Source organism: Coloeus monedula, assembly GCF_965178545.1.
Source record: "Coloeus monedula genome assembly, chromosome: 3".
Classification (NCBI taxonomy): Eukaryota; Metazoa; Chordata; class Aves; order Passeriformes; family Corvidae; genus Coloeus; species Coloeus monedula.
The window spans coordinates 108,602,243-108,618,808 of record NC_138783.1 but is presented as its reverse complement, the minus strand read 5'-3'; the positions used below and the strand labels follow the sequence as shown (position 1 = coordinate 108,618,808).

Genomic DNA, 16,566 nt, shown 5'->3' with positions numbered 1-16,566 from the left:
TTTAAACAAGCAGTAAATTGAGATTCACTTCAACCTCTACCTATTTGTTGAATACAATTAGGGAGGACACCCCCTTGCTTACAGAGAAATAAAATTGGCTTTCAGTACTGACAGGAAGTGAAAATCTTTAATGCATTGATGTTGGCAATTTACATTCAGTGTTGGGAATAAAAATCTAAAAGACACGGATGTCTTCTGGAGCTCCAGAGAGCAGCACATACATCTGTGTGTGTGCTCAGCAGTGATTGTGCTTGTGTGCTGTATGAGGAATGTATATTCAAGTCAGCACCTAAAATTGGAGTTTTTAACACATCTTGAACTGAAATTAAATTTGGGCCTTGATGGAGGGAAATAAAAGACAGATATTCTTAGAAAGTAGGAAATGTGCTGAGAAGCTGCCTTACCTCCATCTAGTTCTTCAGCTCCAAAATGATTTCTGTAGAAGAGCATAATCTCTATCTTGTAACACTTGTAGATAGTCACTAAACAAACAAGCAGCAGCAGAATAGCACCAAGCCCACCAGCAAGCTCAACTGTGTACATCAGCTCTGCAAAGAATTACAAAATGCAGTAACAACCACATTTCAAACCACAGAAAGATCAGCAACAGACCTTGCACTTTTGTTAAACATTAAAATAAAATAATGAATGATGAACCCCACATTTATGTATTTATTTCATTATAAGACCCTTGAATGAATACATAATTGATTTTTCTTTATTCTTCAGTAAGTTTTTTTCCTTTGATACACCATTTGAATTGCTCATTTTAAAAATAAATATCACTGGGGAGAAGTATGCAGATAGATTACAGTTTGCTTTACCTAGATAAATGTTGCCATTCGACTTACAATGAAAGCAAAGGCGAATGTTTCCTTTTTGAGGACTATAATGCAAAACCAGCTCTTCCCTTACTCCTTATACAAATAGCATGTGAACAAACTGGACAAGATTAAGGATTTAATTATTTTTCCCAAATAAAAAAAACCCCAATATTAATAATAATTAAAAAACCCCACAAAAAACTTGAGAGATGTGAAGACACATTATCCAAGGAACCCTACAACCTCACATCTCAGTTATGTGTTAATATTTTTAACACTGTTACCCAGAGGTCTGCAGTTCATCTTTATTCTCACTTTCCCCCAGTGGGCTTAGCCAATGTGTAGACACAGCAAATTGTCCTGACTTGTCTGTTGTGACATTCAGGCCAACTCCCTGGTGTCTTTGCTGCTGTCTGCTCACAGGGTGGATTGAGATCATCACCATGGAGCTCTGTTCCTGAGCACGGGGCCTGGTCAGTTGTGGCTGCCACAAGCGCCCAGCACCACCACCAGAGCCACTTGTTGGGCCAAAGGTAATATGCCACCATGGACTTTTACCTCCCTCAGTTTGAAACGTTGCACTCTCAAGGAAGCTCACAGAGCTCTGTTCCTTTTCATTTGCCTATTGACTGAAAACTGGCGGTGTCAAAAAAGGAGGGTGGGAGGAGGAAGAAACTTGCTAACAATTTTGTAATTTTAAATCACTACATGGCAAATCTGAAGGCCTTCCATGCTTTTCCGAATCACTCAGTTTTGAGGAATGAAAAAAACCCAGATCTTGGAAATCTAAGATACAGAGTTTGCTTCATAAAAAAATCTGTGCTGGAGCAAGTGTTAATTTTCACAGTGTCCTCTTCCAGTGGGCAGCTTGTCTGAGTGAAGTACCGTGAACCTGGAGTAACCTTTTTTGTGTATGTGTGTGGTTGTGCAGATTTGATAATCCAGCACAATGCAATTCAATTAGAGAAATAAAAAGTTAGAGGAAAAATTGACAATCACATTTGTTTGACAGCTTCTACTGAGAATCACGCACCTTTTTATTTTATTATTACAAGGCAACTGTAAGAAGATTTCATTGCTCTCTAGAAGACACTAAAAATGTAATAAAATAAAATAAAAAGGCATTTATATTCCATGTCATTCTTTCCAAAACTGTGATGGAAACTCCTTTGTGTTAGATATTTTTAACACTGACATGGTTATTTCAAACTCCCTATACTCTTCTGGTCCAGAGAGGGAAATGTTATTAAAAACACTCAACAAAATATGGTTTGCATAGACAAGTAATGCAGTATTTTAGAATATAAATGGAAATGGAAATTACTCTGCACTGGCTTACTATACCCTGTTTATCACTTTGTTATACAGGTGATGCAGCTGTTCAATGGTAACTAGAAGAAAGACTTTAATATTTTGGGTTGCTAGGCGCAAAATACTCCATTTATGTGCCTGCTGTTATGACTCACTAAAGGCAAAGAAAAACTTTACAACTGGAAAACAGAAGTTTTTTCTAAACTAAGGATTTTTATATTAAATGGAAAGAAATAACTGCAGATATTCATCTGTTTTCTGTCTCTATGCATGAAATCAGACTAATGCACTGCATCACTTTTGCCATCAGAGTCCCCCTTAGTTACATGTTTCCCCATAAAGATTATGCCTTTATGTTTGCTTCAGTAAAATCTACCTGAAAGCACACGAAACTGTCCTTAATTAGGCAATCGAAGCAAACAACAAAATTCTCTAGTCAGCCTGAAACATACTAGCAATTACCTTTTCATGTGCTGCTGCTGAGCCCATTGGGATCGTACAGAGATAAGGTGGTTCTTTCTTAAACATGTTTGTTTGCAAAGGAAGTTTCATGGTCTATTGATCTAACAGCCAGCTTGTATTTTCCTCTGTGCTGGACAGCATCTATCAGCACAAGTTCACTCTGTGTCTTGGGTGCTGTTTGTCAGGGTTCAGAGGCAGAGAGGGGCAGTGATTAGCCCAGCAGATTGCTGCATCCTTACACCCAGCCCATGAGGTGCGTGAGCTGGCCCCAAAGTGCTGGAAGTGGGGCAGCCACATCCATGCAGCACCGTGGAAGGCAGGAGGGATTGGCCTGGGCACAGTGTCACAGAAGGTTGATTGTTTCCAGGCCTTGAGTTTGTGTTTCTGCAGGATGCTAAACTGTGCCCTAAGGGGTCACTGGCTGGCTCTTAGCTGCCTCAGGGACTTTAGGAGGTGTTCCTCTGTGTTGAGCTGAACTGAAGGTGCAAGAAGCAGAAGGCCTCCACTGTTGGCCCCTTAGGTGACTGAAGCCATTTCCCATTTCTGTGCCTTGGTTTTCCCAACGTGAACTGAGGAAGGTGCTCTGGCTCTTCCCAAGGAGAGGTTACTCCTGAAAGGTGCTCTGTGAGTGCCAAGGGTGCTGGTGATGTGTGTGTCAACAGTTTGAACAATGATGTAGTGACTGTTAAAGCCAAGCTAAAGAGTAGCAGCAAGGTTACAGCCCATGGTTACCTTCATAATAATAATTTTTTCTGCTGCTTTATTCTGCCTTTTACAGTGAGATTTGAGCACAGTTGCTGCAGCAGGCATTACCCTCCCTTTGAAGAGTGATCTGTTTTTCCTACAAAAATTCAAGTTTCCTTTAGTGGCTACATACTAAAAAGATTCAATTTCAGCACAATTCCGCATCAGAAGCAAGACATGAGAAGTGCAAACCTTTTAAAATCTATTTAGCCCCTGTGTTGTGTTGCTCAAATTACAGACCTGGCCCTCCTTAAGGAGCTGAGACTGAATGTAAAAAATACTTGAGGAAAATTACTTGGCTAACCCTTAGGGGGACAGGCATTCTGTTAAACACAACAAACGAGCAAGTGCCAGAGAGTTACATCCAGAAGCACAGCAATCATTTAGTTACAGGCAATTAACAAGAGTCTTCCACTAGTACAGGAGCAGTTCTACTCCAAGGAAAACACATTGATTACTGCAGCAGTAGTAGATTGGTTTCTGAATAAATAGCTTCAATTTAAAATAAGATTTGTTACAAGCATTTTGACCAATGGCTACAATTTTTTTCCTTATCAGGAGGCTTTGGCCAAGCAGCTCAGTGAAAGAGACAGCTAATTAAAAGAAGGCATGTGTCCTCTCCAAATATCTAGGAAAATATGGCTGGTAATAAATACACTGATTTTATACCTTTTCCTTCCTAATTACTGGGCACATTTGTAGGATATATCTTTAATCTTCACCTGGCTCTAATATTTGATAAACTTCCTTTCACTGTGTCATACAGGTAATTCACTTATCAGAGCTGAAGTTGTAAGAAGAAGGTAAATAAAAGTGTTCTGTCAAAGATTCTTATCTTTTAACTCATATGACATGCTTCAGGGGCTTTACATTTAATGATCTGGAAAAATTTAATATTAATTTTATTCATTATTTAGCCCTCATACAGCTGAGCTACTAAGAAAAATAATTATATTTCAAACACTCTTTTTTCATGATTTATAACTCTTTGAGCAGATGTGATTTATAGCTGTGTATTCAGTTTCTGAGCCTTTTTCAAAATCCAGTTACAGTCTAAGGTCTCAATTTTGCAATCGCTTACGCAGATTGCTCAACTTCATGGAGTATAAGTAATCCCTCTGAAGTCAACAGGACTATTCACAGAGCTTCAGGTTAGCACATAAATAAATCTTTGCAACTTTGTGGCCTAAACTGATTTCCATTCTCTGCCCGTCTTGGATGATTTAACTCACAAAGAGATAGGGTTTGGTTAGAGGCTGTTCTCAGTTTATTTAGGTATACTTTCACAGACTTCAATTATTAAAGGAACCATAAAGATAATGAATATAATTTTGAAGGAGAGCAGGGACTGATGGGTTACAACATGCAGGTTTGGTTATGAATGGGTGTGTTTCTTCTAGAGGAAGAAGGAAGCTTGTAACACAGGAACACTTGTCCGAGTCTCATTTCATAAAGAGTAGGCAGAGTTTAAGTTAGCAACAAAGAAACCCATACTCACAGTTTTAAAATGAAAAAGTATGGGTTGTTTTCTATTTTCTTTTCATTTTTCTTTTTTTTTTTTTTTTTTTTTTACCTGCTTAGTAGAGTATTTGTTATGGCATGGCTGTAAAACAAATTATCTTCCCAAAGTACAGCATATGGAACCATGGCTGTATACAACATATGCATATCCAATGCACATATGTATAAAATCTATTCTCTTTTTAGGGTTTCTTTTTCTTTATTTTTAGGATTTTTGTTTGTTTCAATTGCCGAACAAAATCTGGTTGTGCTATATGTGTGAATATCCTACATGGATATCCTATATGGATACTGCTGTGAATAATTACTGATTGTTACTGTAGGACAATAGTACTTCTGATAGCAGTAGAAGTGGATTTGGGCTACTTATTAGCTTGATTATGAAATAATTTCTTGGCACAAAGTATAGGCTTTCTGCCAGTGTGGGCCACGCATGCCCATGGATGTCTGCAGAGTTGACGGAAGGTGGCTAAGTTTAGTTATGGTTTTCAATATGGTTTTCAGTGCAGCAGTTTCATTTTATTTATTAGAACTGTTGAGACCTGGCTGTCTTTGTTTATTTTTTGTATCAATAAATAATATATATTCCTGATTCCCTTATGAAAAAGAATTAGTCAGGTTGGGGATTATATATACATAAGCATGTACGTGTGCAAATGCAAGACAGCAATCCTGTTAATCTATTCATTAGTATGGCAGGAAACATATTTGAGCCTTGGTGCTGTTGGATTTCCAGTGTTATTAGAAGAGAGATAGTAAATTATTATAATAGAAGTATATTCTTATCAATGAGATTTTTATTTCTGCTGAGAAGTACAGGATACCTGTTCCAGTAGAAGAGTAATTACACTGACTATCTCCAACAGTATGTTAGCTCAAAAGAGGATAAAGTTGGAAAAATATAGATGCTGCAATGTTACTGAAGCTTGCTACATTTAAATACATAACAATGCATTTTAAAGGCAGTTTATGATAAATATTGAAGGAAAAAAGTGTCATGGTGTGGAACTGCAGTAATCTTTGGTTATCTTCCCCAAATTAATGAATTGGGCATGACCTGAAGCCTTCCTGAGTAGGAGAGCTTCTATTTGTTAATTGTACTACAGAAATCAGACAAGCCCACACTATTACTCCATTTAGATCTTCTGAAAGAAATGAATGTAAGAGGCAATGGGAGGTACTAAAAATGTGGGGAAAAAAAATTGAGTGCCGAGTTCCAAGGATGTAAGATCATAAAACATACTGTTTACATTTTTTTTTTCTGAGGATAGCGTTAATGAATAATTTAGCTATGCAAGGATTATAGGAACAATTTGTGGCATTTTATTTTGAAATATTTTTGTCCTTGCCAATGCAGTTTAGACTTGCACTTAGACATTACATAAAAAGAAGAACTGTGATAAAAGTGGTGCAAAAGTTGTTTTAAAAAGCAATCCATTAAAGAAACCAACTAGTTTGACACATTGTCAGAACTAAGATTTGTCAGAGGAAAGCTAGATTTAGGAACATGCTGAGTAATCTTAAAAAAATTTTCACTGGAGTTATCTTAGTCCAATTTTCTAAAGGATGAGAAAAACCTTACTGATTAAAAGAATGGTCTTATGAAGAGTTTCATTCAGGCAGAGGTCTTTAGAATTCTATTCCTTGACTGATTTTAGATGAGGTTAAGTGTTAAAGGACAGTCACTCTTAGTTGGGTTTGGGACAAGAAGGGAGCTGATATTTGACTTTTGGCTCTGTGTCATGAACCTCTTGGGAGAATGAACCTTTACACTGCCGAGCACAGTGACAACTTGAAGACCTCTTCAGTGGCCATAGGTGAAAAAAAAAATAAATTCCATCAAATCCAATCCAATTTCAATTCCAATTCTACAACCTGATGAGGATCTTAGAAAAGCTTTCCCTGCAGCACAGAATAAAAACCGAATGCTTTATACAGTGGAAGATAGACTCGTGTAATATCTGAACTGACCAAGTGGGTCGGAGCTCTTCAACAGTTTTGCTTCCATTGAGACTCAGAGGTTCACTGCAATGAACAAGTACTTAGATCCAATTACCAGAAGCTGAAATATAACTCACTGCTCTCATATTTCACAGGATGAGTTTCCTTTCAGAAATTTCAGAAGCATTGTGAAGGTTTTTGGTAAAGGGAGATATAACACCTGGAGTTTCTTTGCAGAGGTTAGAAAAGAACTAGTTTCTTTTCTCTTTTAAGTCTTAATTGTCACTCATCACTACCAGTGTGTGAAATTGTGTTTCACTGTGTGAAATTGTGTCCAACTGACTGAAAATGCATATAACACATTCAAGTCTGTAAGTAACAAACCAGATTCACACTATTATGTCAATGTCATTGCAATTTAAGGTGCTTGTCTGCAATTCTATGACCATCAATAACCATATGAAGATAATTTGGTTTAATAAGCATATGAAGATAATTCTATTCAGAATTTGCTATTAGTTTGTACAGGAAATATTAATATGATGTTTATGCATTAAGAAATGATGAGTTTAAAATAAGGTAATTTTCCTCAAGATGCATTCCATCTAGGAAATATTATCTTGAATATTTTTCAAACATATATTTTTATGGGCATTTCAAACAGACTCTTTCTCTAACCAATTTACTTCAGTGAAAATATATATGTTTTTTTCCTGACAGAAGAAAAACTCCAAACTTGTTTTGACTATCCCTCATTAAGTTACAGTCAACAAGATTCATATATGCTCACTGAGAACACCGATGACAGAGGAAAACAAACCAAAACCATAAAAGAGCCCCAGAGTAGGAAATTAGAGGATAATACTGTGTAGATGACAATGGAAAAAAGGGAAGTAAATAGTTTGAAAAAATGCATGAAAGCATATTACCTTAGTTCTGGTGTCTGTCCCAGGAAAAATACCAGTATATTATTAATGTTTTAAAATAATATCAATACCACTTAAAGAATAATGCCAGGATAGAATTTGAGATTATTTTTGCTGTGGAGTTCTACTTGCGGACATGCAGAGAAGCCTTTCAAAAAAATAATCACATAATTAGATAATAACCTGTATTTACAACACAATCTATTATTAAATGAGATTATGAAGACTTTGATCCTGCATGAAAGTCATACTTGTCAATACATAACATTGCAGAAGAGCATACTTTTTCCCTATGCATTGTATTTTTTTCTCCTACATTGATAGACTATAATCTTGTCTTCTTTAATTGAAAAATTTATGAGAAAAATAGAATTATAGTCTGTGATCCACCTCTTATATAATCTGCAATCTCTGGTCTGTCATTAATAAATTTCTGCTTAGCTGCTGTCAGTACCACTCTCAGAATTAATTTCTAGAAGGTTCTTCTACCTGGCTGAAGATTAACCTGTAACTGCTATAGATGATTGATGGCACCTATCACCAGTAAGTAACAAAATCAACCTTAGATTATAACAAGTAGGTTTTTTTTCCATACAAAAGAGAAAATAACTTGATTATTGTAAAGGTGATAGGGATATGGTCAGAAGGTGGAGGAAAGGGATGAAAGTTAAATCTTCTGGGTTCTGATTGCTCTCTTTTTCCAATCTTTTTGGATAAATTTTGTTGGAATGAATGACAAAAGGAAACAGCATTGGCAATGTCGTGCTTAAGATACTCTACTGCCTTTAGCTTGGAGTTAAATGCTCCCTATGCACAGCATCTGTGGAAATTTAGGATTCCAGAAATGGTTAGCTGGAAGCAGAAAAACATAGATCATAGGTTTTCTCCACTGGTGTCAAAAAATAAAGAAGCTCAGGAGAAAATAAGGGCTGGGCTCCCTGAGATACTGAGCACCGGTGTTTGCACTAGAGGGAGGTACCAGGAGCCTCAGCTTTTCCCAGTGCTGGTTGCTGAAATTGGGTTCACTTTTCCTGCACAAGTGTTGTTGGAGTGCAGGGGCACTGTGTTCTGCTCCCCTCCTGGAAGTTCATTTCAGGAAAGGAGAGGCTCTGGCTTTCCATTCCAGTGTCATGTCAGGGGAAGAGCAGAAGCCCCCTTATCCCTGGCTGAATGTGCCAGGCTCTGGTTTGGGCAGGGACCACCCTCAGATGGACCCTGCTTGGGGTTTCTGTGAGGTGAGTGTGTGTCCTTGTTGGGCTGGCCAGTGGAAATATTAAGGAAGATGCATCCAGGCTTTTTCTGATGATTTAGACTGTTGACTTCTTGCCCTTTCAGGACCTGTGTAATTATAGGTATGTCTGAAATCTCCCCCTGGACTTTTAAATGTACAGAGACTCTACTGAGCTGGATGAAGCAGCAGTTGCAAGGGTGTTTGAAAGGCTCAAACTTTGTACCTGAATCCCCACTGCAGCGTTTAGCCCTAAATACCTCTTTTTCCAGGAACTCTATTTGTTCAGCAGCAGAGATTTCTGCTCTTCTGTCCCTTCTGATCCTGGTGATAATGTTCCACATAGGAAGTTTAAGAAGGATTATAATTTCTTTTTCAGGTATGCAGTGAACATTCCAGATTCAGCATTTTTGTATTCTTATACTGCTGGGAAAAAAGATCACTAACTAAAAAACCAGCCAAAACTAACACATCTGAAAATGTCTTGGTGTTGGGGAAGCAAATTTACCTAATTTTTAGGTCTCAATTGTTCTAAGTCAGCCAAATAATCAGAAATTAATAAACAGCTAACTCATTTCTAGCAGAGACTAAATGTGGATCTAAACAAGGAAACCTAAACCGAAAGGTTGTCATGGTGATATACAAGAGACTAAACAAGCAGTGCAAAACTCCTCTTCCTAGGAGACCTGAGAAACTAGCTCAAATTTTTATCTGTCATGCTTAATTTATCATTTCACTGAAACAGTTGTCAACATGCAAAATGTGTAGAAGGCTTGTATCTGGTACCTTTTGTCTTTTGAGGGCACAACAGATTTTGCTTCTAGATCTATTTCAGATTCAGTCTTAAAGAGGAAAAAAAATATTTTTGGGAGCTTTTCTGCTATTTTTGTCCTTTTACTATTTATAAGGGGAATTAAATATTGAGATTACTCCCTCTTAAGCATGTCATCATGAGGCCACATACTGTGGTATGTTTCACTTACTGAGTTCTTTAAGAAAGGAAGCAAGGAAAGTAGATGCTTGCAAAATTCATGCATGCACAAAGTTAGATTAGTTAGAAATCTGGTGGTCACAGAACAGAGAAGACCTATGTGTTTTCATTCTTGGAGGTACTGCTTGTGTGGAAGATAAAATAAGGACTCATCATCAGCATGTGACTTAATAGATGCCAGTTAGTTAAGTATTTGTTTTAAAGTAATTTAAGTTTTAAAATCCTTTCTTTTCGATGTTCCATCAAGAAATTTGATTATTAAGAACAAACTGTTGGATTTCAGTGGTTTTTTGGGGTTAAGCTCTTGCCCTGAGTTCAAAGGTCTCTGAACTAGAGTATATAACTACTAGCTGATATATAGTTGAGGTTCAATTACTTAATGTTAATTTCTCATCTCAGTAAATTCAAGAAAATAGGACAAATGCTAGTCTAAGCAGAACATCTGGTAATTCACATCTGCATCTTTTAAGAAGCAATGACAAGAGCTCAAAAAAATGGCTACAAATTAAGTTCTATTAAAGTAATTGGAGGTACCCAACAATATGTTTAAATTAATTTATCACAATATCTTGATTTATGTTTTCCTTCTAAGCTTAGACAGACTTTTCATGCTACAAAACTAAATTTAGGGAAGATATCACTGCTTTGATATAAATTGGGATGCCACAAGTACTTCAGCACCCCAGTAAGATCCTGGTTTGCTCACCTTTACAAACAGTCTAAAAAAACCACAGTAATGACAGCAAAGTGCAGACTCTGCTGCTGCTTGTTCTTTGCCCTCAAGCCAATGGGAAGCTGCATGAGGGTGGGGAGTGTCAATCCCAGGCATGTGGAGCACCCCCTGGGAGGTAAAGTGGACAAAGAGGGTCTGGGAGCTTTGATTTGCAGGCAGTTCTCCATCTCCCTGTAATCATCTCTGCAGGAGATGGCTGTGGCCATTAGGCAGGCTGGAATCATGGGATGTGAGTGGTGAGGGGAAACAGGAAGGTTCTTGGAAGTTTCTGTCATGGTGTTTCACTTCAGAAATGTTGATGTTAAACAAAAGTGTTAGAAGGAAAATATCCACAGTCAGGCTATGCAGGAGCCCCCCTGGCATGGGGTTTAGGTGATAGAAGTGGAATGGGGTATTTTTTGTTTTCCTAAAATCTGATTTTATTTCTTACAGAAAATTATTACAGTTGTATCACCTGTGGTTTCCTACTATTTTTTTCTCTATTGAGCCTTTACTAATTTTAAAGTTAATGAATTATTAAATGCATCTTTTATAGAGATATAATTAAAAGGCGTTACTGTATTTTTTCCAGTGGCAGCCATAATTAGCGACATCCTTTCTCTTTTATTTTGCAAGTCGTACAAATTCCTGGGGAAAAATAATCATTGACTAGTAATTTGGAAGCCAAAATTCATGCTTGCATCTGAGGGAATCTCTACAAACTGACCACCCCTACATTTCACCCTTTCATGGAGAAAAGCTGCATATTTACCCCTTTTATGTAGAAGAATACTGGCATGCCGGCGTCCATTGCCATTCTCGACGTAGCAGGAATAATTCCCCAGGTCTGCCTCTTCGACTGAGTCAAGAATCAATGAGATGGAAACCTCCTGTTCCCCGAGATGTTCCTTGAGAACCCTGAGGAAAAAAACCAACCATCACTGCTGTTCTGCTTGTACCACAGTGAAGCTTTGGATAATTATGACATAATAATGCTACTTACAACTCACGACTCTCTGGCTTCAAATTTGGCTATGGTTTGATGCAATCTTAATTTAATTATAACATGCCCTTTTCTTCCTCACTTCTAATGAGGAGGTTTGGCTTTGTAAATGTTAATGAGAGCTGCAGTTCATTGTCTTCTTTAAGCAGAATGATATGCACATGGATAATGTATCATTGCACACTTTGATGGTGACCCTGATCCATGAAGTCTTGGAATGGTAGAGGAGAGAATATTGAAAACAGTTATTCTGGGGGTTTAGAGTCACACCACAAGTCTGGGCCAAACACAATATTTGTGCTTTTTCTGAGGGTCTACAACACTCTACTCAGAAATAATATATTCATGCCATGGTCTGAGAGATAATTTCTAGAATGCCTTATAAAATTTGATCATGTTTTATCAAACAGTAGGAAGAACTGGTACACCAGGTGCCGCTTGCTCATACAGATTATAAATAAAAGGTGCCACCTGTCTTCCCATTACTTTCTTTCCCTCTTAGCAAGACCATCAGTGGTTTCAGGAACTCAGGAAAGCAAATGACAAATTATTCCAGGCTGTTCCCTCTTGTCACACCTGACAAAAGAAGTGGAAACGAGCTTTTCTGCTCCTCCCTCCACAAAACAAGAAAGTTGTACCAGGGCCATCAGATAGCCAAGCCACTTGCTGAAGGACTTAGGAAAGGTTTCAGCACAAAATGTAGCTGATCTTATTGTCATGTGCCATTTAGTATATTGATCTTGACTTTTATACAATAAACTTAAAGTACACTGGGGTGCAATACACTTCCTTTTTGCCTGTACCTGGGGATGATGACCTTGAAAATCTCTGTGGTCTTCTTGATTTTGCTATTTGTAATTGTATTGCGCATAACTTCTTTTTCTTGGGTTTTATTCCTCTATCTCTCATTTTCATTACAATTATTATTAATAATATGTTTACTATTATAATTAGTATTACAATCTCTTATTTTGTCTCAATTATTAAACTGTTCTTACCTTACCCACAAGTTTCACTTTTATTCTGGTACTTCTCCCCACCTGAGAGTGAGTGAGTGGCTGTGTGGAACTTAGTTGCTGGCTGAGGGTAAACCATGGCATGCACACTTAATTTGCCTGAATTTCTGAGTTTGAATTTCTGAGTCTGAATTTCTATGATACATAGAAACAGTGATATACACACATACAGAGTTATAAATGAAAAAGGAATCTCTTCAGATCCAAGCAGATACTTCATATTGGATAGGATTTACTATGCTATCTCAAGCATGTAATTCTCAATAAGAAACCACTTTTGTCCTTAATTTCCAAATGAGGCAGCACTTTTAGGAGCAGAAGTACACGGCATGAATTGCCAGATCCTCTCCAAAACAAGTATTTCAGCAGATAGAAGCAGCCCACATAACAGGATGCTTCGCTCTCACAGGCCAGATAACATCCTAGGAAACTCAGATTTTTTTCATGAAGAAATCAAAACATTCTAAAAGGGAAGTCAGACTTCAGCATTTATTTAAGGCTTCATGTTTGAAAATACTTTTTTGAGCTGTTTTTCTCAAGATGTTTATTTTTTCTTTATTTTGTCTTACTAAGTCTATTAATGGTTGTTTTTGTAGATCACCACATTTTGAAAAGGTCACTACATAAATTCCAGCTGGTCAACACTACAGCTCTTTCTGGGTAGCTATTCTGCTTTTGCAAGTCTCTAACATCAGATTTGGCTGAGAAGGGCATTTTTCTGTTCTCTACTGGTGGAGTCAAAAAGGTAAAGCATGGATGTTGCAAAAACAGAGATCAAACCCAAAGTGCTCCTTAGTTAGTCTGTGATAAAAATTATTACATTAAATATAAAAAAAAATGGAGAAAAAAAAAAAGAAGCTTTTTCTTTTACCTAATGTCACTTTCCCAGACTCGACTGTCATCCAAATCTTCAATAAACTTCTCCCCTTTCATCCAGTAGATTAAAGGACTGACGTCTCCACTATATCCAAAAAAAGCTCGGCAGGTTAGATTAGCAGAACCGCCTGTTGCAAAGAATGTAAGAAAATATGTTTATTTCAAATTTAAAATCAGTTGCTTTTTAAAAACCAAAATATTCATAGAGCTCCTTGATTTCCAGCTGCTCTTGAAAGTTTCCAAGAGTATCTGCTTGTCTTAACACTAGGTTCAATACATTTTCTGAAAATAAATCCAATAAAAATGAAATAAAATTATAGGTAAAAACAGGATCTTTTTTTTTCCAATAAGTTTTCTGTTTGGTAAGGAAATCAGAGACTATTTCAAAAGGAGATAATTTTACAAAATATTTCCATATTTTCTCTGAAAAAGATAAAAGTTAGGTAAAATAGACATGCAATTACACCTGTGTTAGTTTGGCCTTGCAATGGTTTCTGCAAAGAGACTGGTATTCCTGTAGAGTTCCATTCCCAAGGGATATCTGGCAGAAACACGTGTGCTCTTTGCTAAACTACTTTAGCAGAGAAGTTTTAAACACTGACACTTGAAAAAAAGCACATGAGAACTAATTCTGAACATTGTAAGCCATAAGAATGGGAAGAACCATTAGCAGAACATGCAGCAAGGAGCAGAAATTTCATATGTATGTACTGCATTACTTATTTAATCATTATAATGAGGATTTAAAAACCTAATATTCCTTTGATTATTTTCATTTCTGAATCTTACATTGTGTTTGTACCTCTTGGCTTTGGGCTTTCATCTTGAGCACGTACAGGGATCAAAATGGCACCTTGCATACATTTTGTGTGTTGGTAAGACTGGATAAAGCAACAGGACAGGCACAGAGCTAAAGATCTCCCACTCACTGCTGTAAAGAGATTTGTTTCAACATGCACCAACTCTTCAAAACTGCCATGTGCATTCCTATAGTGGATAATTACACAGCGACTTAAGGAAGGTTGGGATTTAAGGTCTTTTCACTCCTGAAGAGAGTATTTTCATGGAGTTTATTTTACTGCTGAGACCAAACTCATATTTTATTTACACTTTCAGTCTTTTGATTTTTGGACTTAAAAGCTGACTGACCAAAATTCCTGGACAAAAAATAAGAAAAAAACATTGTTAGCACTACTTCATCTCTACCAATAAATCCATCTGGGTTCAATGAATTTCCTCAGAAATACACTGTTTTGGGGCAGGACCTGGTCCGTCTCAAATATATGATATTCCAACATCTTATTTGTTTTTAGCATGGAAACAAATGCGGAATTCTGTGTAACAAGAAGATGAATAATTATTAAATAAATGCCTTATTTATCTAAAATGATTTATCGTTTTTTGTAAAGGTATCTGACTCCCCTGTCTGGCTTGAAGCCTCAAATTCATGCCATGAAAGGTGTGGAATCAAATGTTTGTGTTCAAAATGTGCAGCATCAAGCCAAATACCTTCTCTGCTACTTTCACAATCTTTTTTGGAGCTTTAGGATCTCATTTCCTTTTAGTCATTTCAGGAAGGTTTGGTTGCTGCCAGATTTTTGCAAGCAATGCCTGCTAAGGAGACAGGAGTATCCCAGTACTTGAAAGTAGGATGGAGAGAAGGGCCTCATTCATAATCAAAAAGTATGAAATGGAATCTCTGAATAATGAGAAATTTTAATAATCTCACATATTCTACAGCAAAGTTGCCAAATGTAAGATGAGTATCTTCAATGAGAGGGCAAAAAGTCTCTTTCTAAAGACAAGCATAGCTCCTGTTTTCACACCCCAGGGAGTGATAGGCAGGACAGCTCCCCAGAAACTCAATTTCTCAATCTCTTCACAGCTCAAAAAGTGCCATTTAGAATCACTGGGGGAAAGATTTTTGCAATCTTGAAGCCATTTTCAGGGATTGAGAGGAGCATCGGGACACCACTTAATGTGGGTCAAGTTCATGAAAACCTGTAATGGAATGTGATAAATTTCTTGGTTCCTTGCCCAGGACATGCAAACCTGGTTTCTTAGAGCAGTTGCATTGCAGATATATACCAAGTGGAGGGGGGAGAGTTTTGTTGGTTTTTGTTTTGGGGTTTGCTTTTTTTTGGTTTTGCATCATAATTATGATACTTGAACTTGTGAAAATATAAAACCTTAAAGGATTATGAATGTCTTGGCCACAGTGGAATCTGTTCACTCTTGAAATGGGAGAAGGTACCTGCTCATCTAAAGCCAAAACAGGCTCCTGTGATAATTGGACCTGTGGCATTATCTACCAGACTTAGAGGGAAGAGTTCTACCTAATGCATCACTGCCACTTTTTGGGCTTTTTCCAGAGCTTTCCTACCAAGCCAAGGCCCTGTCAAAACTTTATAGCTTTTAAGAGCTGGCAAGATCACAGCTAGAGAGACTGTAACTTCTGGCTAATTTATCCATGATTCACAGAGATTAGACACCACAGGTGCTGAACTTTCAAAGCTCTCCAGGTTCCTGCAGCTAATAGGTACCCCATGAGAGATGATTTTTGCTCTGAGTGGGCTTCTGAGACTTTTACAGATGAATATTATGAGCATAAATTTGTTCTTTAAAAATAAACATCTTCTGTTAAGGGCAAAAATTGTAAAAAAAAAAAAAGAGCTTGTAATCTTAAAGCTGTTTTCCTTATTACATTCTTAAAGAAGTTTTCCCCCTCAATAAAGCATGCAAACATATCTTTAAGCATAGAATCTGAAGTTTCCATTCAACATGAAATAGTTGCAACTGAGAAATAAATTAGGAAGAATGTAACGCCACTTAGTAGAGCTGTGTTGATTGCAGTTACTCAGTGAAGGCCATTAGCATGCTGGGGCTTCAGCTATAAATTACCTGCACTGTCTTGACCAAACCTCACAATAAGCCAGTGGGAAGTTCATTAGCTGGCCATCAAGGAAGATTCAGTGATCAGTTAATGACCAACTGTGACCATTAATAAGGGG

The 16,566-nt window shown here is 37.3% G+C and overlaps 1 protein-coding gene across 1 annotated transcript in view; it reads right to left on the bottom strand.

Annotated features, from left to right (window-relative positions):
• The window catches only part of IL1RAPL1 (interleukin 1 receptor accessory protein like 1), a gene marked incomplete at both ends in the record, with an annotated part of 599,815 nt that overhangs the window by 11,470 nt on the left and 571,779 nt on the right, over nucleotides 1-16,566 (bottom strand). The window contains 3 exons of the mRNA XM_082278475.1: nucleotides 405-548; nucleotides 11,433-11,578; nucleotides 13,551-13,683. Of these exons, the coding sequence (XP_082134601.1) occupies nucleotides 405-548; nucleotides 11,433-11,578; nucleotides 13,551-13,683 (423 nt within the window). The remainder of the gene's footprint in view (nucleotides 1-404; nucleotides 549-11,432; nucleotides 11,579-13,550; nucleotides 13,684-16,566) is intronic.